This window comes from Acanthaster planci, linkage group LG12, assembly GCF_054643075.1.
Source record: "Acanthaster planci isolate LZ-2023a linkage group LG12, COTS_SCS, whole genome shotgun sequence".
Taxonomy (NCBI): domain Eukaryota; kingdom Metazoa; phylum Echinodermata; class Asteroidea; order Valvatida; family Acanthasteridae; genus Acanthaster; species Acanthaster planci.
This window is the reverse complement of record NC_141788.1, coordinates 9,207,199-9,233,204: the sequence shown is the minus strand read 5'-3', so window position 1 is coordinate 9,233,204 and position 26,006 is coordinate 9,207,199. Positions and strand designations below refer to the sequence as shown.

At 42.8% G+C, this 26,006-nt stretch overlaps 3 protein-coding genes across 5 annotated transcripts; 1 reads left to right on the top strand and 2 right to left on the bottom strand.

Moving 5' to 3' along the window:
- Nucleotides 1–156: 156 nt before the first annotated feature.
- Nucleotides 157–4,897, bottom strand: LOC110985167 (cytochrome b-c1 complex subunit 6, mitochondrial-like). Its single transcript, XM_022246002.2, has 4 exons — nucleotides 4,761–4,897; nucleotides 2,997–3,038; nucleotides 2,442–2,603; nucleotides 157–1,102 (listed from the first exon to the last, which is right to left on the bottom strand). Exons 1-4 carry the CDS (start codon nucleotides 4,803–4,805, stop codon nucleotides 1,070–1,072), a joined length of 282 nt encoding a protein of 93 aa, XP_022101694.1. The 5' UTR covers nucleotides 4,806–4,897; the 3' UTR covers nucleotides 157–1,069.
- Nucleotides 4,898–5,560: 663 nt separating this feature from the next.
- On the bottom strand, nucleotides 5,561–16,491 carry LOC110985164 (cell division cycle protein 20 homolog). 2 transcript variants are annotated; one of them, XM_022245996.2, is made up of 10 exons: nucleotides 16,383–16,491; nucleotides 15,288–15,578; nucleotides 13,995–14,231; nucleotides 13,013–13,141; nucleotides 11,442–11,638; nucleotides 10,123–10,217; nucleotides 9,359–9,587; nucleotides 8,143–8,268; nucleotides 7,572–7,689; nucleotides 5,561–7,103 (listed from the first exon to the last, which is right to left on the bottom strand). In XM_022245996.2, the coding sequence occupies exons 2-10, from the start codon at nucleotides 15,565–15,567 to the stop codon at nucleotides 6,916–6,918; spliced, it is 1,599 nt and encodes a 532-aa protein (XP_022101688.2). In that variant the 5' UTR covers nucleotides 15,568–15,578; nucleotides 16,383–16,491; the 3' UTR covers nucleotides 5,561–6,915. The 2 variants fall into 2 exon arrangements, with proteins under 2 accessions (XP_022101688.2, XP_022101689.2); XM_022245997.2 differs by lacking the exon at nucleotides 16,383–16,491 and adding an exon at nucleotides 16,253–16,376.
- A 214-nt stretch (nucleotides 16,492–16,705) lies between these two features.
- Nucleotides 16,706–23,752, top strand: gpx7 (glutathione peroxidase 7). 2 transcript variants are annotated; one of them, XM_022245999.2, is made up of 3 exons: nucleotides 16,706–16,908; nucleotides 20,804–21,068; nucleotides 22,719–23,752. In XM_022245999.2, exons 1-3 carry the CDS (start codon nucleotides 16,729–16,731, stop codon nucleotides 22,880–22,882), a joined length of 609 nt encoding a protein of 202 aa, XP_022101691.2. In that variant the 5' UTR covers nucleotides 16,706–16,728; the 3' UTR covers nucleotides 22,883–23,752. The 2 variants fall into 2 exon arrangements, with proteins under 2 accessions (XP_022101691.2, XP_022101692.2); XM_022246000.2 differs by having other exon boundaries at nucleotides 16,710–16,908; nucleotides 22,722–23,752.
- The last annotated feature ends 2,254 nt before the right edge of the window (nucleotides 23,753–26,006 follow it).

The following is a 26,006-nucleotide window of genomic DNA, read 5'->3' as shown; positions in this document are numbered from 1 at the left end:
CCGGTCACAGCTGCAAGTATTTCGGAGCGGAACGGGTCACCAAAGGACAGAAATTGTTTCCAGATCTGTGACCGACCTTCCTACAGCTTGAAGGTGGGCACGGGAAGGACGCAAAAGGCATTTTTATTCGAAAACAAAACTGGACGACACCATCTCTGAATGTTGGCAAACTGGTTTAAGAACTTTATCCTAACAAATCATAAAATGCATTCACATTCAATCCAAATCATTAATTGAGCCTATCAAGAAATAAATGCAAATTCAGATAGTGGCTATGTAATGTTCCTTCGTATCGACCTTTTGAAAATCTGCAGACTTGCAAATAGAACCGACGCACTTGAAAGTAACGATCATCGGCCAGCTGTTGATTAAATGGAAAATTAACTTATTCAACGCTATACTTATCAATTAAGTTAAATCAAACTTGGAACAAGTGCCTTTGTGTGCCGTGCACTGTTTGGTGGCACTCAAATAAGTCACAACGCACCTGTGGCGCTCCATATTATGTTGCATCTAGGGTTGGAATCCAAACAAATGGTTACTTGCAACAGGTGTGTCGGTTTTGTGACAGGTGGAAATTAAAATTTTGCAAGAGTATGTACGTGTACTTGCATATGCACACCAAATGCTAAGAGAAGGAGTTGAGCATTGCTCGCAGGTACGGACATACACTTTTTGGCATTGACGGAGGTCTGATACCGTGGATACAAATTTTATGTTAATGACCACAGGAATTAAATGTATACAAATTAACTTAACACTACACAAAATGGTATCATGCAATTTGAAAACTTGAAGAGCTACAACATCCATTTCTTTTTTACAATTTACTTTGAAAACGGCTGAGTGGTTTGGGATTTCAGCTAAAAATCGGATAGACCTATCTTCTGTTTTGAGATATTGAACCAATCTGAGGGATGCACACTGCGTCTACTCGGCACACTTTGGGGTTGGAAGCCAAATCTGGGGCATGTGGTGGTTTGCAAGTTCCGGAGGTGTGTTCATGCATGACGACTGACGTACAACGGGGAAAGGATCAACTGAAGTAACAAAAGCCTGAGTGTTCACGTCATTTCACATGCTTGAAGACCTTCTCTGCAGCCTGCAGGAAAACACGGAGAGGCAAAAACATTTGCCATGTGGAGATGAGAAAAGGTTTGCATATGAGAAATAAAGCCATCGGTTGTGAGGTCCTGTATGCATCATGGTACTTGCCACATGCACTTGGCACTGATTTTCTCATTTAAAATAATCCATAATGTGCAATGCATGTACATGTACTTGCAGCTTTTATGACTGGATTACACGATTGGCTTTCACACCCTCAGGGGTTAAAAAAGCCATGCCCCATACCAAACCAGTCCGCAAATGATCAATTCTGGAATAATGTTCACCCTGACCATTACAGATTCTTTTTGGAATCTAAGGAGGACTTTGCAGGTTTGAGGAAGGGCAGAGCCCAGCCACTACTTCATAAGGGTTTTGACGCTCCAATGAAGTTTTGAGTACCAAGAGTGTACCCACTGGTCTCTTGCACAAAGGAAGGGGGGGGATTAAAGATTCCCAGCAAGAGTTAGGGTTGAGAACCGGTACAAGTGCACTCTAAGGCCAAGTCATTTCAAATTATTATACATTTACATGTATATTTGAATAGTCGACCATCCATTAGATTGAATATTCAAGTATTAGGTTATGCCAAATTCTCAAACTATTAGAAATAAAATGCGCATGCTCGTGTGATGGTCTGCTTCACTTGGTGCCAGGACGGGGATCCGGTCTCTACTAAGAGGAGCGGGCTTGGAATCCAATTGATATTCCGTCCTAAATGTTGATTTATGCCCACTGTCTATGACAGATCACACATCACCAAAAAAAAAGCTGAAAAGCCAAAACTTGAAGTTGAAGGAAAAGAAATCTTCTGAACTTATTGCTGGGCATATGCCTTTCCCTTTCAATTTACCCATGCCACCTTGAAAAAAGCTTTCAGAGGGCAACTTTGTAACCAATTACATGTATCTGAGTTTTCTGTTTTCAGTTAACCTGTTTTCACATTCGAATATTCAATTTTGAAAATAGATATCAAATACATGTAGAATATTTGACTACAATATTCAACATAGCCACAGGCCACTCGTCAATGGTCACATGTCCCCAAGATATCTGGTTAATGGCATGTCCTCCCCAGGGTAAGTCCTCCCCAGGGTAAGTCCTCCCCAGGGTAAGTCCTCCCCAGGGTAAGTCCTCCCTCCCCAAGAGGGGTTGCCAATTTTTATTGCTCCTTAGTCTCCCCCCAAAGATTGAAACCACACGTCATCATTTTAGAAACATTTTAGAAATGGTACAAGTAAAGCAAAAAACTGGACGGTTGTTTTGGGGAAAAAATTCATTCCCCCCCCCACTACCCTGGACAACCCACTCCACTCCACTTGGTGCACACTCACACAGTGGTCAACGCAGTGCAAGAAATCAAACAGCTCCTGGGTGCAGGTCTCCTCCGTGTGGCTGCGGCCGGTCACCCGCTCCGTGCAGGCCTCCAGCTCCTGCTTGAACCCCGCGCAGTGGCCGTCCTGACGGCAGTTTTCCATGACCTCCTCGCGGGGATCCTAATCAGAGACAGCAGACCGATTCACGTGATAACGTACGGTGGATTAGCACATTAAGTGTGGCGCTACGTGGATTGCAAATGGACTTTCCAAAAAAAAAACCATAGAACCCTCTAGTCTGAGACAGGATTCCAAGACGAACATCATACAAATTGAAATATAAGAAACTTCCCTCGGGAACAACGTTGACGGCTTCCAGCACCTTGAGGAACTAATACGGACCATCCAACCGAAACAAAACCATGTAATATTGGTTTTACTATGCCTCATGCATATTCAATTATTCTCTGTGAAATACATGTACAATCATTTGCAATAGTTTAAGACCACCTGGAATTTTATTGGTATTTCTATCCGGGGGGGGGGCCAGGGGGAAGTAAACTTTTCTTTTACCACTAAATCTTCTTCCTCCTCTTCCTCTTCTTCTTCCTCTTCCTGAAAAGACAAAAATGAAAAAACAAAATTAAACAAGAACTGCTTCGAACGTCGACACTTCTTCTCCAAGAATCTAAATCCCAACCGATGACAACCGAATGGTTGGAACTCCTGATTTGAGTGTGCGTACTCAAGGTATACCGCATGACAAAAGAGTTCACGGTTCCTGCACCTAAAGGACAATTAAATTCCATGACCGATTTATGAAAATCCCCGACCCAATAACTGAATTTCTTGGACTATTCAGACTTTAAAGTTGCGAATAAAATTGTGCATTTTATGCACTTTTTTATCTGATAATAGAAATCACACAGTGTTTGAAAGATTTCATGACTTTTCCATGACTTTAGTCATTTTTACAACATTCCATGACTTTTCCAGGTCTGAAAAATGGAAACAAATTTCTATGACTTTTTCATGACTTTTCCAGGCAGCAGGAACCCTGGATTTGTCAAAGTGCATATGCCTCTTGTAATGCAAAGGCTCTGTTTAGCATTTTGGGGAGATGAAGCCTATGCGAATGGTAACTGACTATGTCTAGTGTGGGTCAACGTGCTGGGGAAATTTCGGCTTAAAAATACAATCTGGAAAGAGTGTTCTATGCTGACGCCACGTTCATCTTCGTATAATATCGCGCAGTGAGGCTCGGGAATAAATAATGTTCAAAAGATGTGAATCCGAAATGGCAAACATCTTCAAATTCTTTCAGACGTCCGTTCAGTTAGAAAAGTTTGCCGACTCTCTTCAGAAGAATAATGAGGCATGCACTCGCCTCAATCCCAAATTGTGAATTTTCAGACGTCATGAGCAAGAGGGCTTAAGTTAGGCCTTCTCGAAATAACAATAACCTTGTTGGTGCTCTGCAAGTAAGGTTAGGCCTACAAACATGTACATGATGTTCACACATCATTCAGTAATGCTAAAACATGCATGCCGAAGACAAAAAAGGTGCTTATGAAAATAGGGCACACACAGGTAACACACCAGGGGGAAAACCTACCTACATGTGTAGGCCTACAGTAACTTCACATCAGCAGTTTGTATTGTGTGAATAATTTGGCTAACCCACCAAAAATTGAAAAGAGAAAGACTAGCACTGACTGGGGACAATGCCATGAAGACAATAGGCCTAATTTAATTGTTGTTTGACGTGTTCAAAAAACTCCAGTAATGTCGGCTTGCAATGTTACTGAGGATGTCGAATAACTTGACCGTTTGCCAACTCGACTTCTGACAACTCGACTGTTGAGACAAGTTGTCCGCTCAGCCAAGTCATCTGCTAAAACGATCATGTGAAATACTTTGCCTTAATAATGCCATGGGAGGGAATTTCATGTAGTAGGGCCTAGGCCCTAAATAATTGAAATAGACAAGCCTAATTTCTGAGGTATATTAAAAATGGTTGCCGCAGTAAGTCGATTTTTGCGCAATCTATTCATCTTCACCCTAGCCACGTAGTAGTTCCAGATTTTTCCTAGTTCCCACAGTCATGAAAGTTCTGGGGCCAGTGGGGGTATGCCGCGCGCTCCCCCCCCCCCACCATGACCATGATGACATGCATGAACGCGGCGCGGACGTCGATCAGCGTTGGATTGTAAAAGATAGATCTTACTTAGGCTACTTTACGAATTCATGAAGTATAAAAAAAACCTGAAAGTACACATGATTACATAAGCAAAAAAATCCACCGTTTCTTCAGTCTTAAAAGCTTGGATTATTTACCTCAGGAGGATCGTTCTCGAAAAGTCGTTCGTCGTCGATCGCCATGTTGCACCAAGAGCTGTATATTGGGCCCTACCGGTGTTTGCTAATAACACATTGCATCCGATTGGTTAGGATGCTTCGCTACTCTATCTCGGATCCAATGAAAATTGCCTTATCTTTCGATGCTGGTATCTACGAAATTTATACCACTTGAGGGCGCTATTAACACTACCCGCATAAACGAGAAAAAAGTGCAAACTTTCGTCGAATCAAAATGCAAGGTATGTTTTAATTTTTATGTGATAAAAACTGGCTGATGTCCTTATAACATTTGGTAAGCGTTCAAATCTTTCCCCACATTTGCAATAATGTGTCATTTTGAAAATCCAGACGGCGCACTGCCGAGGCAGGTTAAGACTAATAACAGGATGAGTGTATAGCCTGGGGGTGTGTTTCAAAAGAAAAGTTTTTAATTAAAAGCTGGCCTATCAATTTAGACGGTTTTAATTATGCCAGGGAAGAAACCTTCCATCTCCCAGTTTGTAACAATTTACCTTGTTTCATCTCTTAAATCTCATCTTTTCCAGACCTAGTTAGCATGGTTAGCCTCATAACCTACTATTATTTTAATTTCCAATTCTGTATTACTTGAACTTCAATACTAGGCCTACATACTTTATGCGAGAGTTCGATTTTATATGATACAACCTCTTTTCCTGGTGAGGGGAGTCCAGTTTAGGCTTAGCATAAAAAGAACCAAAGCACAGGTAAAACAAGACCAAAAAACCCCAAACACATAATAACTGAGCACAACTATGTTATCTTGATATATGCATGTAGAATTGCACTGTGCAATTTTTTAATGTAGTCTTTTACATTATGTACAAGTTGGTTTAGAATACATGTACATGTATACAGCATAAACTAAAAATCAGGCCAGCTTCGATTATAAAAGCTACAAACATGAAGCTGTGAATGGATCTGCCCTTCTGATGGTGCAAATAATAAAAACGCGTAGAGCTGCAGCTAAAGCTGTGTGTAGATAGAGAGCACAGTCCTTCCTTGCTCTGTGATTTCAGTGACAAGGTGAACGTTTCGAAAAAAGCATTAAAAATAGATTGACGCGCCGCACACAAGCCGGACATTTTGTTGTGAAAATAGGGAAAGAATACGTATTCTAAACTACATGTGCGTGCTTATGCAATCTGAAGACCACATGTTCACGGGAAATATGTTTGTAGGATCTTAGTTATTACAAAAGATGAAGAAAAAAGCACTTTCAAATGTATGCAAGTGGAAACAACAACTGGTCACAAGTTATTACGTTACTAACAAAAATAAAACGAAAGGGTTTTAAAATTATGGGGCTGCATGTAAAAGGTCTTGCACAGTGATTACTTGCTGACAAAATTGGCATTAAATGGAGGGGTTACTCTTTCAAAATATTACAAAATGCCAAAATTGACCTCCGCTTCAGTATTTGACTTTGAACCCTCAAAACCGGAAAGAGCAGAATGCGACTTCACGCTCATTTTGTCGTGCCAGGTCACACATGTGCGGTACTGATTTAAATCAGGGAGTAAAGTGACTGAAACAACGCAGGTGTGGACCGGGGGGGGGGTGAACCCCCATTCTTAGACATAAAAAGTAAGAAAATGGGGAAAATAGTTATTACAAGAGTGCGATTGGAACACAGAACAAAGTAGTGCTTTTGTGTTCTCACTGTATTATTCTGCGTTCCAAGGAGCGCGGGAGTGATGACCAATTTATCTTCAAGCAGTGGACTTAATTTATCTTGTTGCCGAGCTTTCGGTAACTGTGTACCTTCGTCAGTTCAGCTTGCCCGAATCTGCTTACCAGTTCCCATGGAACTCGTGGGGACCGTCGACCACAGACTCCTAGTCTGTTTGGCCTTGGGGAGAGTTGACCTGTTGGATCTCGATACCCTTGGCGGCAAGCCACTTTGACAGATGGTGCGGACCGATGTGCGTGGCAGGGTTTCTAGCCAGAATACCCTGGAGGGTTTAGGGTTAAGCCAGGAAATGGAAGCAAAGCTACACTGTACAAATATATTAATGTTATGTATCAGGCTTGTATTATGCAAGCGTGTTATGCATAGCACTGTTCACATCCACTGTCACCGAGCCCCTTTGGGGTCGACGCGCACACTGTCCTAACGAATGCTCTGCCGTAGCTTGAGGGCGCTAGACGGGCCACTGGACGTGCTGCTCTTCTTGGCCGTCTTCCGCTGCTGGTCGGTCTGGAAGCACTTCCACAACCGTAGTGTCTCGTCGCCGGCCGCCGTGGCTACTGTGGTGCCATCGGGACTCATGCACATGTGCAGGATGCGTGACGTGTGACCTGTGTAATTTTGTAAGGGGGAAACGGATTGGCGGAAAATGTTAAAGGCACTCTGAAATAATGGAATTTTTTTTTTAATGGAAACCCAAGTACATGTATTTTTCTCAAATCGTTTTTTTTTCTTTTAATTCAAAAGTACAGACTAATGTTGACAAAGGGTTTTTGAAAAGCAACTTTTATTTTACTAGAATAAAGCAACTTTATTTTATTAGAATGAAGCAGTTGCTAAAATTCCTTAGCAAAGCTGTGATGTCATGTTAGACTGAATATTCAATTTTCAGTGCAAATCGAAATCTCTGTCATTTCACAGTTGAATTTGTAAGCATCTGGAAAAACGTGCTAACAAAAATGTCAAAAATGTAAACTGGTGAGGCATTCATCTGGGACTCCGTGCGCGCCAGCACCAACATGAAATGTCACTAAAACTCAGTCTGATGATATGGGCCCAAGCACGGATTTGGGGATTACCGAGGAGCTCGGCTATTCTGCTCATGGTGGGGTATTTCCAGATGATGAGTTGATTCTGGGCAAAGCCGTGGGCCGACACCAACTCCCGGTGCTCTTTCGACCAGAGGACGGCACACACCTGGCCAGAAAACAATACCCCAAAATACTTGGTCATTGCCTTTTCTGGTCGTCAACTTTCTGGTAGCAACATCAGGGATGACGAGGGTTTCTTTTTTCATTGTTTTCATTCCTGATAATACAAGATTTCTGTTATAACAAGGGAATTTGCCAAGTCCAAAGGACCTCTTATGAACGAGTTTTCGACTGTATAATGTTACAATTCCATAACTGATTATTGCGATTTACAGAAGATGCACAAAAACAAAAAAATTACAGAAGAAACTATACAACTGTATCTTCTTTATAAAAAAATGACAAGAGAAAAAATTGAGGGAACACAAAACAACAGCCCCCAAAAAATCAGTCAAAAAGGTGCATTTTCAGGAGATGCGTGAAAAACTCAGGGCTAGGAGCCAATAGAAGGATAGGACATCCCAAGGTCTATATGGGGGCAGAGAAAGAGGTACCATACCTGTGATTTTGTGTCCACGCTGTTCAGGCAAGTGCCGCTGTTGACGTTCCAGAAGCGCAGATGTCTGTCTGCCGTGCCTCCTCCACTGACCAGGACACTGGGTTGCCAGGGGCACCAGGCCAGGGCCTGTATGGGGGAGGGGGGGGAGAAAGAGATTGATTAAAGGGATGTAACCAATCATCATCAGTTGCTAGTGGACGCAATAAGCCTTTTGCGAGTTAAATGTGAATAAAATCTGGTACACGGAGTTCTTTCAATTCACGTGATCATAACAATTAGAATTCTCCATACTAAAGATACTGTTGCTTTACCTCGTGATTCGGGGGAAGGTTTTGCTTTGTCACATAACAGACACCTTGCACCAATACACTGTTCTCAATGGATAAGAAGGACATAAGGAACCAGTCCACTCCAGAGATGGTGGTCGCTATGCAATAGCTTGCCCCGAATCACGAGGTATAGCAACAGTGTCTTTAGTCTGGGGAATTCACATTGTTATGATGATGTGCAATCAGATATATCAGTGAAACCAGACTTTATTCAAACTTAACTTGAAAAACGCTTGTTGGTACTGTGACTTGGTCATCAGTGAGCACGCTTGCCGTCTGACTGTTCTTGGGGCTTACTGTGAGTAGCTGCTGCAACACGTTGACTCTAGATACACACGTAAACGGTTGCTGAAATTTTCTGACTGGAAGGAACAAGTTTGGTATTAAAACAGTGCATGTTCAAAATGAGGTGCGTCGCAGGTCTTTCGAGAACATCAATATCCAAGCATGAGGTTGGCCTTATCAGGGTGGCCGTATGCCGACTCACACACGCTGAACATGTTTGATTAGACGGAAATACCAAACTAGCTCAGTTAAATTGCAGGAGTAAGCCTCTTAACCATATACTGCCTGGGTAACCCGGTTTCGGGCACAGCTTTATACGTGAAAGCGGGGAGCCCGAAACCGGACAAAAGAGCTGGGCCTTGTAGCAAAAGGGGATGCCCCATCCCTCCCAGTGGTGCCTTTAACAAGCCTTACACTGATCCCCCGTTATGTTCACTCCAACTGCAAACAACCAGATCCATCCCTGGGTTTCACATAGTTGGATCAGCAACCATTTGTTGACCACTGTTTGATTTTTTTTCCCTGTAACCTGTGCGCATAACATATTCAGGGGAACCAGGCAAAATTGATCAGTCAATGACTGGTGGTCGCTGTTCGATCACCTTGACAGCAGCCTGGTGCTGGGTGAAGGTGTGGACCGGCGTGGTGGGGTCGCCGTGCGATGCCGCCGGCCAGATGTTCAGCAAGTTGTCATTGCCCCCGCTGGCCAGGTAGCGGCCCTCAGGCGACCATTTCAGCCCGCACACCTCCTGGGTGTGGCCCGTGAGGGTAGCCACCTGGTGGTTCTGGACCCGGACGTCGTGGTGGTGGATGGCCCCCGAGCGTGAACCGCTGGCAAGTGGGAAGATTGCGGAAAGAGACACTGAGAACTCTCTAATGTTAAATACCGTGCTTAAAGGAAAACAGGATATTTGTGCATCACGTTGAAAATTGCGTGCATGGATTCTCGTGTGTGTAATATAAATAGCAGCAATGTTGGACTGTCCTTATATGTTATTCGTAAATGTACCTAAGCCACTTTAACCATTCCTATTGGCCAAGAGCCCATCAGGTGGCAGGTCTTTACCACTTCCTGCCGGGGATTTCCAACATTTTTTCACTCTCAATAGTGGAGATAATCCAGCCTTGTTTTGAAACAGTATACCACGGTTTGGGGCATTTATGTTAAAAACTGCCTATCCGTATTTCTGAATGCCAATTCACTTTGGGTAAATTTTTAAATCTTTATTTGCCAGGCCGAGTATTAAAGGATTTTGAAATATACGCGAGGGGTTTGGAACTTTTGTACTGCCTGCCCTGAATACCTTTTGCCCGTTGGCTAGATGAGACACTACACTGGAGGTGATAAAATAAGTAGGGCACCAACCTGCTGAGGATGAAGCTATTCCAGGCGAGGGAACCCACTCTAGCAGCGTGACCCAGCATGTTGCGTAACCGTTTGGTAGCAGCCACATCCCAAAGCTGAAAGCGGAAATGGAACGATTGGCTTAACAATTCCAAATCATGAGGAGTCACTAGGTAAAGCGATCAGGTAAAGCGGGGTACTAAAGACAGTACACCTTGGTTAATTGTGGTTAAATGCTTTTTTTTTAATGCCTTCTTAGAAGTGCAATTTTTTCTAAACAGAGTGGTAAACAAACATTTGACATTTTCCAAGCCTTGGAGATCAAAAAAAGCCGATTGGGAATTTTGACCATATTTATTTCTCTATTTTTTGCAATCTGAGAGAACTCAAGAGAATGTCTCCGTCACACTTGTCCTAAAAGTAGACATCTTTCTATTCTGCTACAAGACAGGCACATTTGTGACCTGCTCTGTAAAAATGTGCCACAAGTCTTCAGAGCTACTTCTGAGTTTTACTTTGTATTAGATTGAGGAATTTTAGCTCTTTCTTTTGATGTGGCGCTCAGTTTGGTATGATGAAAATGGACGTTGAGTAGACGTTAAAATGTTGGGGATACCTGTCGCTTAGACACTGTGCAAGATTGTTTCAAAGGCCTTTAACTCAAAAGTGGCTCTGGTGACACGTGACTCATTTTCACTGAGTCACGTGTCGTGGTGGTCTAAAAGTGGCCATCAGTTTTCTGCTCGCAAATTTACACAGACTGAAAAATATCAAATGCCTGTATACTGCTACGCTCACCGTCAAAGACAGATCGCCATACCCATCAGTTTAAACAGACAGCAATATGAACACTGACGTATATTAACTCATATGCTGTATACTCGGTGTTGTCCGAGAGCTCATGATAAAATTCACAAGCTTAGTCGGGTGGGATAGAACCAACGACCTCCTGCTTACTGGTGCAGACATCTTGACCACTCGACCACCAAGCTTTCCAGGGTCGGTTGGCCGGTTCAAGTCAGATGTAGTAGCAAGGACTGTTATCAACTACGTGTATTTCCAAAAATGTAATTTGCTTGGGTTAGATGCTGATTTGTAACTATCGGTTTGCTTTTGAGTTTGTGTGGGGCAATATCATTTTATCAATGGTGGTGTGCCCTTTCACCGACGTATATCAATTCATAACACTTGTGTACTTTGTTGTCCAAGAGCTTACTCGGTTGGGACTCGAACCCACAACCTCCTGCTTACTAGTGCGACTAGTAAGACTAAGACGTCTTAACGGCATTAACATCTGCCCGATGCAAACTTTGGGAGTAAATGACCACTGCGCGACTGACCTGGACCTCGCCGCTGCTGGTCCCGATCCCCAGGTAATTGCCCTCCTGCACCCACGACACCGAGCAGACGTAGTCCTCCTGCCCCTCCAGCTGCATCAGGTGGTTGATGCTGCCGCTGCTGGCGTCCCACAGGTACACGCTGTTGGCCAGCGCCACCGCGAGGTGGTTGTGGATGCTCCAGTCGATCAGGTTCAAGTCTGCGGGGGAGGGGTGCGGATATTCACAGGGATGTTAGCTGCCACGCTTATGAATAAAGCCAGTGGTATTTTTGCCTTTACCCCTAAAAGAATGGGAGGGTGGAATCCACCCACCCTTGTACATACATTTCAAAATAATTTTTATGTCATTAATTTTTTGATTCTTGCTAAACCTTAACCACTTGCTGGCGGGTGGTTTGAAAAATGCAGTGCACATAATCGGGACTTTTTCTAGTTTTTCAGTTTTCAAAATTCTTCTAAAATTCATCATTTCAATTAAAGGACGTATACATCCACATGAATTACTGTCTGGTGGCCACTTCATTCGGACAGACAAAATCTATTGACGCCCGAGTATTTCAGCCAGGCCTGCAGCCTTGTAAAAAGAGCCCAGATTGTGAGGGTGCTATGTAACTTTCTTTTGTTCACTGACCTGGCACTGTGCGCTGCTGACCTCTTTTCAATAGGGGCCAGATTAGCATGCAGCGGTACTGTGTGGCCGATCGCTGCGGTAGTGGAGCGCTTTCGTCCCCAGTGGTAATCCGCTCACACTAAATGCCCCAAACTGTGGTATACTGTTTCAAAACAAGGCTGGATTATCTCCACTATTGAGAGTGGAAAAATGTCGGTAATGCCCGGCAGCCTGGTCTTTGTTCCGAGAACGGTCTTTTGTTACAAGGCCTGGTTCCCTTTGTCCGATTTCGGAGACCCCGGCCACGTGTATAAACACACGGTGCCTGAAACCGGGCTCCCCTGCAGGAAGTGGTTAAGGAATTTTTAAAGCACATTTTCAAGGAGAGATAGTGCACTTTGGAGAGGCAGTGCTTGAAATCCATCAAAAACAAAGTTTACAAGCCACTTAAAATCACAAGATTCACTGAAAAACAACAGCAAACAACACTGATGCTCAAGGAGTAACACAGTTTCTTCTTTAATCTCATGTTGAGGGTAAATATGCACCGGAATTTCTGAAAATTGTGCGACGTTCAGGCAAAAAGCGACAGAAGCGGGCAGCCGGCAAAATGAGGGTTTGCTGGTGTACTGGGAAGGAGAACAGTATTTCTCCTTGTACTCTTTGAGACAAATTACATAGGAACTGGCAAGATCGTTCCCGGTATAAAAAAGACTTATGAGGCTTTTGAACCGATAATAGATCTTGGAGTGCAAGGTCTTTGAGGTCTTTATGAATGCATCTGACTGCTGCGGACACTACGGGGGTCAAAAAGGAGGTGAAATGGGACTTAGTCCTTGTCTGAATTACTTGCTAAGGATTGCAATTACACAGGAGTCTATGGTAGCGGCTAAGGCCAGTTCCCATACAGTCTCGTGTAATGTCAAGCCGCAGCCAGACGAATCGGAAGTGGCCATATTTACAGTAATCATCCAGCATGTCTGGCGCATCCAGAATCCTCTCTGGGACCTGGGGTATGTGTCTCGTCGACTTCTTGGCGGAGCCGGGCGTCTTGGTCTGGCTGTAGAGGACTCGCAAGTTGTTCTGGAAGCCTGAGGGAGAAAGGTCAAGGGTTAAAAACGTAACGTATACGAACTGGATGTGCAACATGGCAATCCCCTTCTACAGATCCGCAGATTGCAACTGGAGGATGACGCGCTTGGATTTCAGATGCATGTATAAAGAGCAGCATCTGCTTATTGAATATTTGTGAGAGAGGAGACGGCACTGTTCGATTCAAGAAAGCTGTATACCCAACAACGGGTCACTCTATAAATTCAGGGTCCACAAGTGAGAGATTTTTGTGTCCCTGTTACACCTGATTTTTGTTATTTGACATGGAAATATCACTGAAATTGATTTCAAACTGCTTCTATTTGTTTGGCAGGTAATTAGCATTAATTCATCACTCTTGGAATTGAAAAAAAATTACGTTCAGAACCTACAAAATTATATGTCAGGTGTGACCTGGGCATGGAAAAAATTGAACCCGATTTATAGAATGACCCCAAAGCTTGAATGTACAAATGTAGGCAGTGTGGGCAGGCTCCTGCATGAATAGCATGAAAAGTGCATACATGTATCTCATTTTCACCAGAATGTGTACAAAATTCATGGGCCATGAGCAGCTTTTCTCTGTCTGCCTGGACTTGAGCCTGGACTCGCTGGCAACGAAGAGACAGGTCAGTGGGAATTGTTTCATCTGGGTACCTGCTGTACAATGAAGATTCTAACATACTTTGATGATGGGTGCCCTATGTGTCCTGCAGAAATGCAAAATCTGTGCGCACACGCAGTGAGTTGCAAGCAAAGCGACCATCCATGCTATGTAAAAGTTTGCCATCTCTTTCTTCGGCGCAGAGAGAATCCTGAAATGATCGCCCGTGTTGTCAGAGTAACACTTACCTTCAGGAGCCACCGGTGGCCTGTTCTTGTAAGACAGAATCTTGGCATTCAGCAGGTCACCGTTCAGGTTGTCCGACATGGTCTTGCAGTAGTCGATCTTCTGGGGGCTCTGCAACTCCTGGTTCTCCTGATTGGAGACAGATGAGTTTAGGAGCTTGAAAGCACTGACGTCAAAGTTGGTGCCGCTACGGTTGGGTATGAAGCGGTCTCCGACGGGTACCTTGGAGGGAGTCCTGCCTGTCAAAAACAAAACAAATGCAGAGTTTTATAACCAGCATTTACAGTTTAATCACATAAACTGTGTCACAGATGTTAGTCTTACAGTTTAAGCTGACAGTAATCCCACTCACATAAAACCTTAAAAAAAAAACAATGAGTTAATAGCCAACTTCCATAACTACCAACACTGTCTCCACACAATGATTTGTCGCCCATTTTCTGAACACAAGTCTGAAATATTTCCCCGTTATTAAACCCTTACAGTCGTGAAACCTTCAGCTTTGATAAAATGATTGAAATAAAACAGGGTTTGAGGTTAAGGTATTATATTTTAAGTTGTAGCAGTCAGCCAGTTTTTTCCCCAGAAGCCATCAGACATCACGACGTACGTATGATTGGACGCCAGTGATGTGAGAAAGTCCAGAACTGGACTTGTGACCTAGAACCCCCTCAAAATGGAATTTGTTTTGTCTTCCCTATTGAGGCTGGTTTACGGTTGGATGCACAACTGAAAAACTGACATACAATCGTCTCAAACATGTTGATGTAAAAAATACAGTGCGCCACCAAGAGTTTGCCGCAGACAGGCCAATTTTCAAGGCTACGGTCGACACGCTGCTGCAATTGAGCGCACCTTGGCATGTAACCTGGGGATATTTGATTGAGTCATTCCTAGCATTGTACAATCCGTCATTTTGACTACCTGCCATCCATTCACAATAAGCAATTTTGAATTTTCAACCAAGCTAAACTTTGGGCAAAAATTAAAGTTTTCCGCGCACGGCCCAGTTAGCAAATGAGACTTTGTCCACTATCCCCAATGCATTGAGAAAACACCTCTCCGTGACACCCTCTTGGGGGCGCACTGCGTTGTGAATTGCTTGTCCTGAAGTTTGCGCATTTTGCACAAACACTGACTGTCGCGAATGGCTATGAACTGCCTGTGAAGATTTTATCACTGACAGTCAGTGTCCGGTGTTCACCCCTGCACAACCAACTACATGTATAAACCAGCCTTAAAAGGCTTAATGACAACAACGACCAAGCCGTGATTTTTGAGAGATCTCTCCACACCTGGTGTCTTGGATCTCTGGCCGCTGGGCGTCTTGGACTTTGAGGGCGTCCTGCTCCTGCTGAAGGAGTGGTTGGCCCCCTTCATGGGGGAGATGCCGCTCACGTTGCCTAGGCTTTTACTTAGGCTCCGGTTAAGGCTCTTGTTGAGGCTCTTGTTGAGGGAGGTGTTGCACATGGATGTTTCAGTCGTCTTACGCTGCCAGCGCATGGCTGGGCCACCCGTGGGTCCGTCCAGCCTCAAGAGGCTGTTGATGTCATTGTCAAAGTTGAGATGCGTCATTGCGGCATTTACTTTAACAAAAAAAGGAACAAAAAAATTGGTGGTCGATACATTTGTGATATGAACAGACTCACAAACATGACAAAGTTATAAACTCATTTTTATGAAATAGATTACCAATTCAAATGGTGATAAATGCATTTTTGATATACGGTAGCATTCACGTTTATTTTCCTGAAAAGACCCCTGAGCTTCACGCAATTTGGAACAGCATATTCTTCAAAAATGGATGGAAATAAGATAAATTTTAGTCAAAATGCTCAAGTCAAAGAAGTTTATTTGAAGTTCTGCAACGTTTTAGAATTTCATTTTAAAAAAATGTATGCATACAGGCCCTGTTTGTCGAAAAAAAGCATCCAATAAACTGTTTAACATATCATGATGAAGACAGAAATCGTCTGATATTTTTAAAATGACAATAATTTTAACTCGTAGTCATACAAAGTGAAAACCAAAAATCTAGGCCTAAATTAATAAATACCCTTATATAAGTACTAGGCCTAGCTTGTTTAATGAAGTTACAGAAGTCAGATTGTTTTTTTTAATCCCTGATATGAAAAACACGCCAACTCATAAATATGAAGGTATAAATGGGGAGAATTAACTGCACGCAAAGTAAATGAGGCCTAGGTCGACATTAAAAAATTGAGGCACATCGTAACGGTTCTTGGACGACAATGTTTACCATGAAAATTCACTTAACGCACAGTCACAAAACAAACTGAAATCATAGACCTGGAGAAAAAAAAAACAATCTCCTCCAGGTCTATGCTGAAACAGACTGTTCTGGAAGCTGCAAGTCACGAAAATGTTACCTTTTCACGCTCGAAAAAATCGTAACCAGTCATGCCAATTGACCATGTATATGTACATGTAATCAGCTGTGCTCAAGCTTTGCACGCGCATGCAGCATTTAAATGACCCGCGTTGTGATTGGTTCTTAGCGACGCAGATGCCGTCCTCTGGATTGGTCCGTCGCTGGATCATGGAAATAAACATAATTTAGCATGATCTTCTAATACATCTGAAAAGTGCATTTAATTTAAGCTTGCAGTTTCAAATAAACCTAGCAGAATTCATTTTGTTGTTCTAAATTCTGTTATTTGTTTTACAAAATAACTGCATGTTTTAAATCTCATCACACGCGAGATTTGAAACAAGATGGCAGCCTACACAACGAGGCGCTCTACGTGTCAGAAGCACCTGCGGTTTTTGTGCACTATTTTTGTGGTTATCGCCAGTACTTTCCCAGTTCCCGTTTCTGCAGCCTATGACTTTTATTCCTTTTCGGCTGATGATCCAAGGGGGGTAGAAGTCTCTCTTAATGTATTCAGAGGAAAGGTGATATATATTTCCCACCGTCCGCTCCATGCATGAAATTGAAAGAACGAAAGACTAACGTTAGACATCGACAAGTGCATGCCGTGCGAGAACACGCATTAACCCACACTCATTTCAGCATGATCAGCATGCATGGGTTCAGTGTATTGTGATCACGATTGTGGCTGCGTTGGCGAATGGCAAACTTCCTAACAATGCGGCATCAGTGGCACTAAACGCTCAGGAAGTTAGCTCCGCTATGGTACTGTCAGAACTGCAGCGGAGCTAACTTCCTTAGCGTTTGACTTTAGATTAACAATGAATACTCTCAGCTTTAAAAATTCAAGTCCCGTAAATAAACGCCGGCACAGCTGAGTGAGCAACCATCATGATAATGCACGTACATGTACGTGCAGGGCCTACACTTCGAGGGTGGATCCAGAACCAAATTTTGGGGCAAAAATTAAATTTGACTTTTGAAAGCCTTTATGGGTCATTCCATAAATTTGGGGTCAAATTTTTGTCTGTCCCTGTTAAGCTTGGCATATAATTTTTTAATAGAACTCATTCTTTAATTTCCAAGATTAAATAAGACTTAGTACTGGAAATTACCTGCCAAAGAAATAAAAATAGTTTGAAATCAGATTCTGTGATATCCCTTGTATATCCCTTGTCAAACTACACGTCAGTGTAACAGGGACGGGAAAAGGTCACATGCTTGACCCCAAATCTATAGAATGAAGATGAAGCTTTTTTGAAGGGGGGGCCTTTTGAAATGAATGCCTACAGTTCCCCAAATTGTATGTCTCATTATTACAACGTGTTGATGCAATGGTGTCGTGACAAACTTGGTATGTTCACCACATCCTGTACTGTGCCAAGACCCATACACAAGAGACTAATATGCATATTCAAAAATAAAGACAGGCCTACATGTTGTTCATGTATATTTGCCACTCTGTTTTTTTTTGGGGGGGGGAGTGGGGGAGAGTATGGCCCCTGTTCCACTTGGTGGTGCAGTTTTAAGGAGTTTTATAGCCAACAATGATTTAATGTCGTGGAAGGTGAAATATATTTTCCATTTTTTGGCATTTATTTCAGAAATCTGTTTCAACTGTAATGCATTCTCGTAAATGATTGACGGTGACTTAACTAAAATTTCTTTTCAAACAACTTCGTAACGTTGCACTTTTTCAGAAAAGAGGGAATTTCTTCTCAAATGTTGTACATCTATAGTCTGCTTGAACTTGATTTAAAATGTTCTTTAAGTACACTATAAGTGAAATTTTTACGCAGCTATCGTAAGAACATAGAGGAAGGACACAGAAGGAGTTTGAACTGCCTGGGCTGTAACATTTGGCCAATCGCCGCTTTCTTGCATACCTGTATGTCCATGGCGGAGCGCAGCGAACTCTTGCTACGCACCAAATGTTTCACAACCACGAAAACCCTTTGTACCCTATGATCCCCGCCGCAATTTGTCGATGGTAATCTGCATCCTTAAAACTTCTAGTAGGTCTACCGAGGTACAGGAAATTGAATATTCATGCCTTTGTTGGTGCTTGGTGTGATCTCATGACAACATCAAATTTCTGCTCGCGCAGTTGCTTGCATTACGCTGTGTGCCCTAAATCTATATGTGCAGTTATTGCCCTTATTAATTAATGAAATCTTTCTCCTGGAGTTATTTTGGGAATAAATAGCCCGGTTGCTTACAAGATTTGGGTTTTGTTTAAATTATTTTTATAATGGCATTTGTACAAAAGCGTATTTTATGAGATTTCACGATCACTCCCTGTGATGAAACGGTGCATTTTGTTCCTGATGAAGTAAGCTTTCCAGTTGCAATGAACATTTTGTTGGCCAGTCTTAGCCAAATTCTACCAAGTCTTTGAACACTGATGTATTGGACAGAGGATAATAAAATTACAAACTTTGCATGGATAATGGAACAGTGTATCAAAATTCAAAAGTTTATTTACGATGGCAAAAGTAGGTCTAATATCAGGAATTTTTGTCTCTCTATTCCCTGGTCACATCGATAATTTGTATTTAATTGCAAGCAAAACACTACAAGTATTGGTAGGATATTACTGGCCTCGCTTGTCCGGCTAAGATGCAGTCAGAAATCGGGCATTTTTGGAATGTTTTCTGTTATTCGTCTGACTCGGCGGCGACCATCATTGAACACTCTGAAGTGCCTGAGTTGCAACTCCTTCTGTGTCCTTTTTCTATGATAAGAATAACGCCAAATAATAAACGCCAAGAGCAAATACTAATTGCCAGTAGTAGCAACTCTCATTCCCAGACAAATTACTTTGTTATAACCCAGACTTTGTTAGAAATTTAAAAGGAGTGGAAAAACAACGAAACACGAGAATTCCAGAAATTTGGATTCTCAGAATCTGCTTTTTATAACAGAGAAAATGTACTTTGTCACAACCGTGTCCTTTACGAGAGTCGACTATACTTCCCTCTTTGGCACTTCTGATGCAAAATTTGTCACTAAATCAAGAATGGTCCTTCAGCAAAGCGCAAACTTTAGCTTTCATGAAATAAAAGGTAGGCAACAAGAGAAAGGTTTGCTGTACTTCTACCATGCAAACATTAAAACATTATCGGATGCCGTCATCTTGTATATACATTATAGGCCCTCATGCAGAGTTCATATGTCACATTCTGTGCTGATGCAGTCGAAGACTCGTTTTGTAACAAACCTCTGCGTGCGTCCCAAACGAGCATTCGCGGCAACGCTTTTGTTGGACGTGCTTTTGTCGAAACTGATTGACATGACGTCTTTGTGTTGAACCTGCATCGTGTCTCTGTTTATGATGCACCTTGGAATTATATGTTTGTGGGTCAGGTGTTATCAACGTGGGCGTGCGTGTCTCAAGGGGCATAGTCGTTTCTTTTTTGGGGGGACACCAAATAGTGGAATATTGACAACGAAAGGGTTAATTTCAAGGCATAGAACCCGTTGATTTTTCTTCCAGCTCCTGTTTTTCCCTTTTCTTTTTTTTTTAAAACATCCCCATTTCCCCCTGCTGTTGGTTGAGTGTAATATACTTCATGCCGGCCAAAGATTTTAAAATGTTATGTTTTAACTTTCTGAATGTTTCCTTCATGTTGAACACATTCCTTGGGTACAGGCACTAAGCATATTTGGAATACTCTCCGTCCTTTCATTGACTGTATTTTCATCACTGGATTTTTACCGTTTCACACTTACTTGCACACAGAAAAGTTTTTCAGTGTCTGTTAGTGAAACTCACGGCTTTCATTTGTTGCGCTCCTAACTTGGCATAAAATCAGTAAGAGCACACTTGCCTCATCAGAGAGTACATCCAATCTGGAACAGAGTTTGTAGGATCAGGCGTGGATCCAGGGTGTTTGGGTCAGATCACCCACCCACCCCCATTCTGACACCCCCTCCTAAAAGTTGAAAAAAGTGTATTATTTTAAAAGTCGTCATACCACATGCATAAATTAAAGTGCGTTATCTATGTGTCCACCTGTCAACAACAATCAGTCAAAGAATCTGATGAGCCCGACCCCCCCCCGGAAAATCTTATGGATCCGGCGCTGTTTATACATGTACATGTTTTACCGAAAGTAAATCGAGCAGACATACGACTTGCTTCAGAGGTCTCTAGCTATACGTGGTGGTGTTGTGTCAGGGGGATATATGTCAAAATTGGGATGCGAAATGTTTGAGAAGTACAATGTATTCTTAATTACATTCTGTGTTTATCCAAATACACGAATGAGTATGAAGCAACGATTTTTCAAGGGGTGGCACCCTCCAACTTGGTCCCCAACCTATACAGGCACGTCACTGGCTATACATTGTAACGTAGCGAGAAAGTTGCTTATTTGTCCCCGCCTTTTTTGTTGGCATTTCCTTCCTGAGCTACAGCCTGCCCTAGTCGTCAACGTGGCCAGCGAGTGCGGCTACACCGAGGGCCACTACGAAGACCTGGTGTGGCTGAGCAAGCAGCCCGAGATGAACGAGCGCCTGCACATCTTGGCTTTCCCCTGCAACCAGTTCGGCCAGCAGGAGCCCGCCAGCAACCAGGAAATCCTGGATTTTGTCCAGAAAACGTACGGGGTGACCTTCCCCGTCTTTGGCAAAATCGACGTCATCGGGAAATATGCCCACCCAGCGTACATTTACCTCAGCAGTAAGGAAATGCATATAGATTGCCCGATTGCGCCCGCTAACTCACGTGACCTGTATTGGGTATAAAATGTCAATAAACATGGCGTCCTGCCATAGCAATGCGTGTTTTCAAAGTGTTAACTAAAAATAAAGCCGGTTTTTAGTTTAGCTCTCAGCACATCGGTAGTTGATTACTTTACCGACCATCAGCTTTTATTTGGTAAATGGCACTAATGACACTTTGTTTTGGTGGACACCCATGTTTAAGTATGATACCCACTGTGGGTCACGTGACTCTTTACTTGGCGCAATCGGTCTTTGTACACGCAGTGCCATTTCACATACTGTGTCCACTCCTCGAAAGGAACAAAGCTTGATAACTTATCACCATAGAACAGCCTAAAAGGTTAAATGAAATTCATCTTTGCCCCTGCCACCCAAAAAAGATTTTGGCCCCAAAAGCACTGGTTCTGGTCCAACTTTGCCTTACAAACTGACGCCACCAATCGGACACCAGTGCACATGTACACGAATAGAGGCTATAGATTGGCCAATTTGTGATCAGATCTTCGGTCAATAAGCTCTGGCGGAAACGCCATTGCATCATAATGCCAAACATAGCCATGGCTATAAATATAAGGTAGCTAACAAAATAGAAACCAGCACAGTTGTAAAACGAGGGTCTTTTAATTCTTTCATCTGAAACCTGATAGTTTAACTTTTGGACAGACCGACAATGGTAAGGGGCTGGTACATCCCACGGCAATTTGCCATTCGGGGCGATTGGATAAAAGAATGTCCACAGAGGGTCGGGAGTCGACACGATCCAGTACATGCATGATGCACACATAAAAAATGAATGGAAAGCACAGGCTCCAGCGCTCACTGAAAAAAAGTAAATGTACAGTTGACTCTCGAAATAAATTGCAAGTCGAACGGCAAAAAGATGCGCCTTATGGACGGCTCTTATATCGCGTACTGTCCGTATACAGTGCAGCCGAAGATTGCAGAAAACCCGATGATCTGCCCTTTAACATACATGTACTTTCATTTGGTATTTATGTTTTGATAGCTGCACGAGATTAAAAAAATAAACTTATGACTACTTCGTTGCTTTTTCACAGGGTCGGATCCAGACCCTGGGAAGGGGTGGCAAAACAACCAAGCAGCGTCCCCGATGCACTTTAATTTGCATTAACTGATCGCATCAGGCAGAATTTAGCAGCTGCTCGGAAACAATTTCCTGAACACAATGGCTCTATCCATACAAAAACGCTCCATTATTTAAATACTTAATATCAACTTGACTGATTACAACCAAAAAAATCTTTATCTTTTGGAGGGGCCACTGCTCCCATAAGTCCCCCCCGGAATCGCCATTGCTTTTACATGTACATAGCCAGCCACAGTTAAGCTGCCACTGGTAACGACTGTGACGTAAAAAGGGGGGAAGTCTTCTTTCCTGATCAGGTACTGTTGGGCCTTGATTGGTGTGCGTGTACATGCATCAAGATTAACAAACTCGGCAATAACAAAACCAAACATTGCATGCGTGAAACGCATGTAGACAAGAGATGCCATATTCCGACTGAAGTCAACTTCACCTAGTCATGGATTGGTTACAAATCTCGGCAGCATGTGAGCAGTGAACATTTTCCATACAATTTCTAAGCAGATGCCTCCGGAAAACAACCGACGTGGAACTTCTGGAAGTACCTGGTGGACAGGCAGGGCCGAGTCATCGACGCCTGGGAACCCACCACAAGCGTCAGAGAAATATACGACTTTTTGGTAGCAGCAACACAGACGAGGTCTGGAAGACGGGACGAATTCTGAGCGTCGTATCTCCCCGCACTGATATCCGACATTGGACCGAAAGATAACTAAAGTATTTTTTATACTTTTGTTTAACAATGGATTGCCCTTGTCATAATAGTTTAGGTCAACACGCATGTACTTCACCCGTGAAGTTACATGGATTAGAGTCCCCTAGTTGTTAAGTCACGAAGTCTTTGAAATTTCTTTAAGTCTTCAAAACATAGTTCACATGGCTTAAAAGTATCCTTTCAGTAGATACTTTTCGCTCATAAAGAAGTTCTCCCAGTATTGCTGACAATAAGCCAAATCATATAGGTTTGATTTTTTATGAAATCGATGACATTTCAAAGTTGGGATATCAGAAAGTTGTTCAGTGAATCAAGCTAAAGTCTTTTTACTGAGAAGCCATCGACAATCCTGAACATTGTTCACATGCATTTATTCAAGGACCACGGAAGTATCTTCCGAGGCTATTGAATTGGTTCATGCATTGTCACAACAACTCAAACGTAATACCTCCGTTGTGGGCGGTGTCCTTTCATGCAAATGCCCTCAAAAAGCTCGAGTACATCGAACTCAAGCTGGGACTTTCTTTTGACGAGTTCAAGGATAAGTTAAACCATTTGATAGGAGGATAGGTCTGCAAGCGGGTCAATTTTTTAAATATTTCAGAGGATATTGTATTCATTATTTGCACCAGTAAAATAGCCACTGTTATGCTATACCAACGTACATTAACTATTCAAACATACATTTGTAGGCCTAGTATTCTAGCGAAAAGTGCCGGCTTGTACTGAACTTCAAACGTACTTGTTATTTCACAAATAGACAACATTGTTCCCCGGGCTTCCGCTCACAATAAAATTGTATTTTCTGTTTAATATAGAACAGTTGTACCTCCTAAATAGCTCGTAACACACGCAAATGAGCACAACCAAACTTCAAAATGAACCAAGCGTGAACCCAGAATCAATGTTTGAGCGTAAGATGATGCGGCCATCAGTCGGGAGACTTCGTGGTTGATTCTTTCAAGTGCATAAATGGCAGTATGTGAGCACAGCTGAAAAAATTGGTATCACACAGCTATGCCAACATCTTGCCTTCTCCACACTCGTTCGCTCAGCCAAGTGCGTCTAACCTGTCCTCCCTTGAAGTCTCGCCTGCAAGGAGAGAAAATAGAGGACGAGAATGAGTTCGGGTCGTGAATTCCGAAAGACTTGGGCTTGAGCTGCTGTCCGCAGGTTGGGAGCGCCTTCCCTCAAAATGGCGGAGATTTGGCAAGTTGAGAAAGGGCAATATGTAGGTACAGCTGGGCTTGGGCGACAGCAGCTATGCCAACATCTTGCCTTTTCTACACATGCAAAAAGCACTTCCAGAATCCACTAGGCACGGCTGGTAATCCCGTACCGATCCCCTTTTGAGGGCCTCGCTTGAAGGTTACGTAAGACTTGTGTGCCCGTCACACAGACACGCCTGCGGTGTAAAAACGTGAAGATCAAACAATCGCAACGTATCCGAAATGAATACAAGCGGGAAAATGGCTTGACAAGAACAACTAATGTTTGAACTGTTGCCTAGGGCACGACTCAGTTGGAAAAATCAATGTTCGTTTTGTAGGTTCTCCGTCTGGACTCAAATGGTTGCTTCTCTAGAGGGCGTGCAAGCGACAAAATGGCAGTATGTAGGCACAGCTGAAAGGTGGTCATTGCACACAGCTATGCCAACATCTTGCCTCTCTGACACTGGCAGAATATGCAGAGTGGAGTAAAAAATACAGGCACCAGATTTATAAAAACCACCAAGCTGTCTTGGCTCTAATACGAACCTTCTTTATCAAAAAAGTCGAAGCCCGCATCTCACTAGGCCAATTCGCGAACGCTGCCGGACGCAACAGGTCGTTGGTATAGTAGCAACCTACATACATGTACATACAAGTAACCTTGCGTCCAGTGGAAATGCCCGGAGATAGGTACACAATTGATGTGATCGCAAATACAATCATGAGCCATGATATGCAGTGGCCTAACGTGTACTATATATTTTATGAATGCACAACGCGCATTGTCCAATGATACATCGGTCGCTCGGCCGTATCAAGGTTTCATTACACTCGGGTGTTTATCAAAGGGCAGCAGAACTACCAATATACCAATGGATATCAATACCAAACCTAAAATTGACCTTCCGCACCGCGTGGACACCAAAATCCTTTGTCGACATAGCTAACTGCAAAATCATACATCAGTCTAATGGAGGCCCCGTGTTTTCCATTAGACGAATCATGGCCGAATGAAGTCAATCCAACATAAAACGTACACGGTAAAGCAAAATGAAAACGCCGAGTGTAATGGACGACCAGCGTGTGAACTGACCTTGAGTACCAATACCGCTGTATAATTACACAGCGAAGTAGCGCGGCATAAATTCTCCCGTACACTACGCAACGCGAAATGGACCACAATTCCGTGGCATATTAGCAACGGGCCAAAGGTCCTTCTTTGCATTGTGATAAAGATAAGCCGGGGTGTGTTTTATGTATACAGGTTGATTTAAACCGTAGCATGGCATATTTACCTTATTGATTGAGCAGTACCACGCTCCGTTTAAATACATGCACGAAAATCGCACGCGGGCAAAATGGGGAGGAAAAAAAATAAATTTTCTTCTACCCATAAAACATTTACAACAATAAGATTAAAATACCAATTCATCACCTTTACGCATACTATATGGATGAAACAAACCATGCGTAATTATTCAGTTAAAACTTCAAAGTATTCATTATGAAATCGAGCTGCTGTATTACATTTGAACTTTCCCAAAGGTCACACCAACGAAGAACAGAAACCACCCATTTTCTTCAATAGTAACATGCTCTACAGGGTACAACGTCCACAGCAATAGAGTAACGTATATACAAAAGGCCTCAACAGCAGTTCAATTTAACTATTGATGGCAGTGTTCCCATGACGTGACCAGCCATGTGAAGCTCTCACGTACGTAATAGCTCCACGATTGTACATGTACATGGATTATTCACAAGCAAATACCAAGATAAGGTTGTTACGTAACTAGCAATTGTGCCAAACGTCCATGAGTGGGTCGCGTATTGACCGAAAGCCTTTGTATTTAACACTACACG

Bases quoted from the DNA above. Each gene is read 5' to 3' on its own strand.
- gpx7 (XM_022245999.2), top strand. From the start codon at position 16,729: ATGGCAGCCTACACAACGAGGCGCTCTACGTGTCAGAAGCACCTGCGG. The intron at 16,909-20,803 runs GTGATATATATT...CCTGAGCTACAG, and splicing joins TTAATGTATTCAGAGGAAAG to CCTGCCCTAGTCGTCAACGT. The intron at 21,069-22,718 runs GTAAGGAAATGC...ACAATTTCTAAG, and splicing joins AGCGTACATTTACCTCAGCA to CAGATGCCTCCGGAAAACAA.
- LOC110985164 (XM_022245996.2), bottom strand. From the start codon at position 15,567: ATGACGCATCTCAACTTTGACAATGACATCAACAGCCTCTTGAGGCTG. The intron at 14,232-15,287 runs GTGTGGAGAGAT...TGTTTTTGACAG, and splicing joins CCAGAGATCCAAGACACCAG to GCAGGACTCCCTCCAAGGTA. The intron at 13,142-13,994 runs GTAAGTGTTACT...TTTCTCCCTCAG, and splicing joins GCCACCGGTGGCTCCTGAAG to GCTTCCAGAACAACTTGCGA.
- LOC110985167 (XM_022246002.2), bottom strand. From the start codon at position 4,805: ATGGCGATCGACGACGAACGACTTTTCGAGAACGATCCTCCTGAG. The intron at 3,039-4,760 runs GTAAATAATCCA...TTGTCTTTTCAG, and splicing joins TCGAGAACGATCCTCCTGAG to GAAGAGGAAGAAGAAGAGGA. The intron at 2,604-2,996 runs GTAAAAGAAAAG...GTCTCTGATTAG, and splicing joins AGGAGGAAGAAGATTTAGTG to GATCCCCGCGAGGAGGTCAT.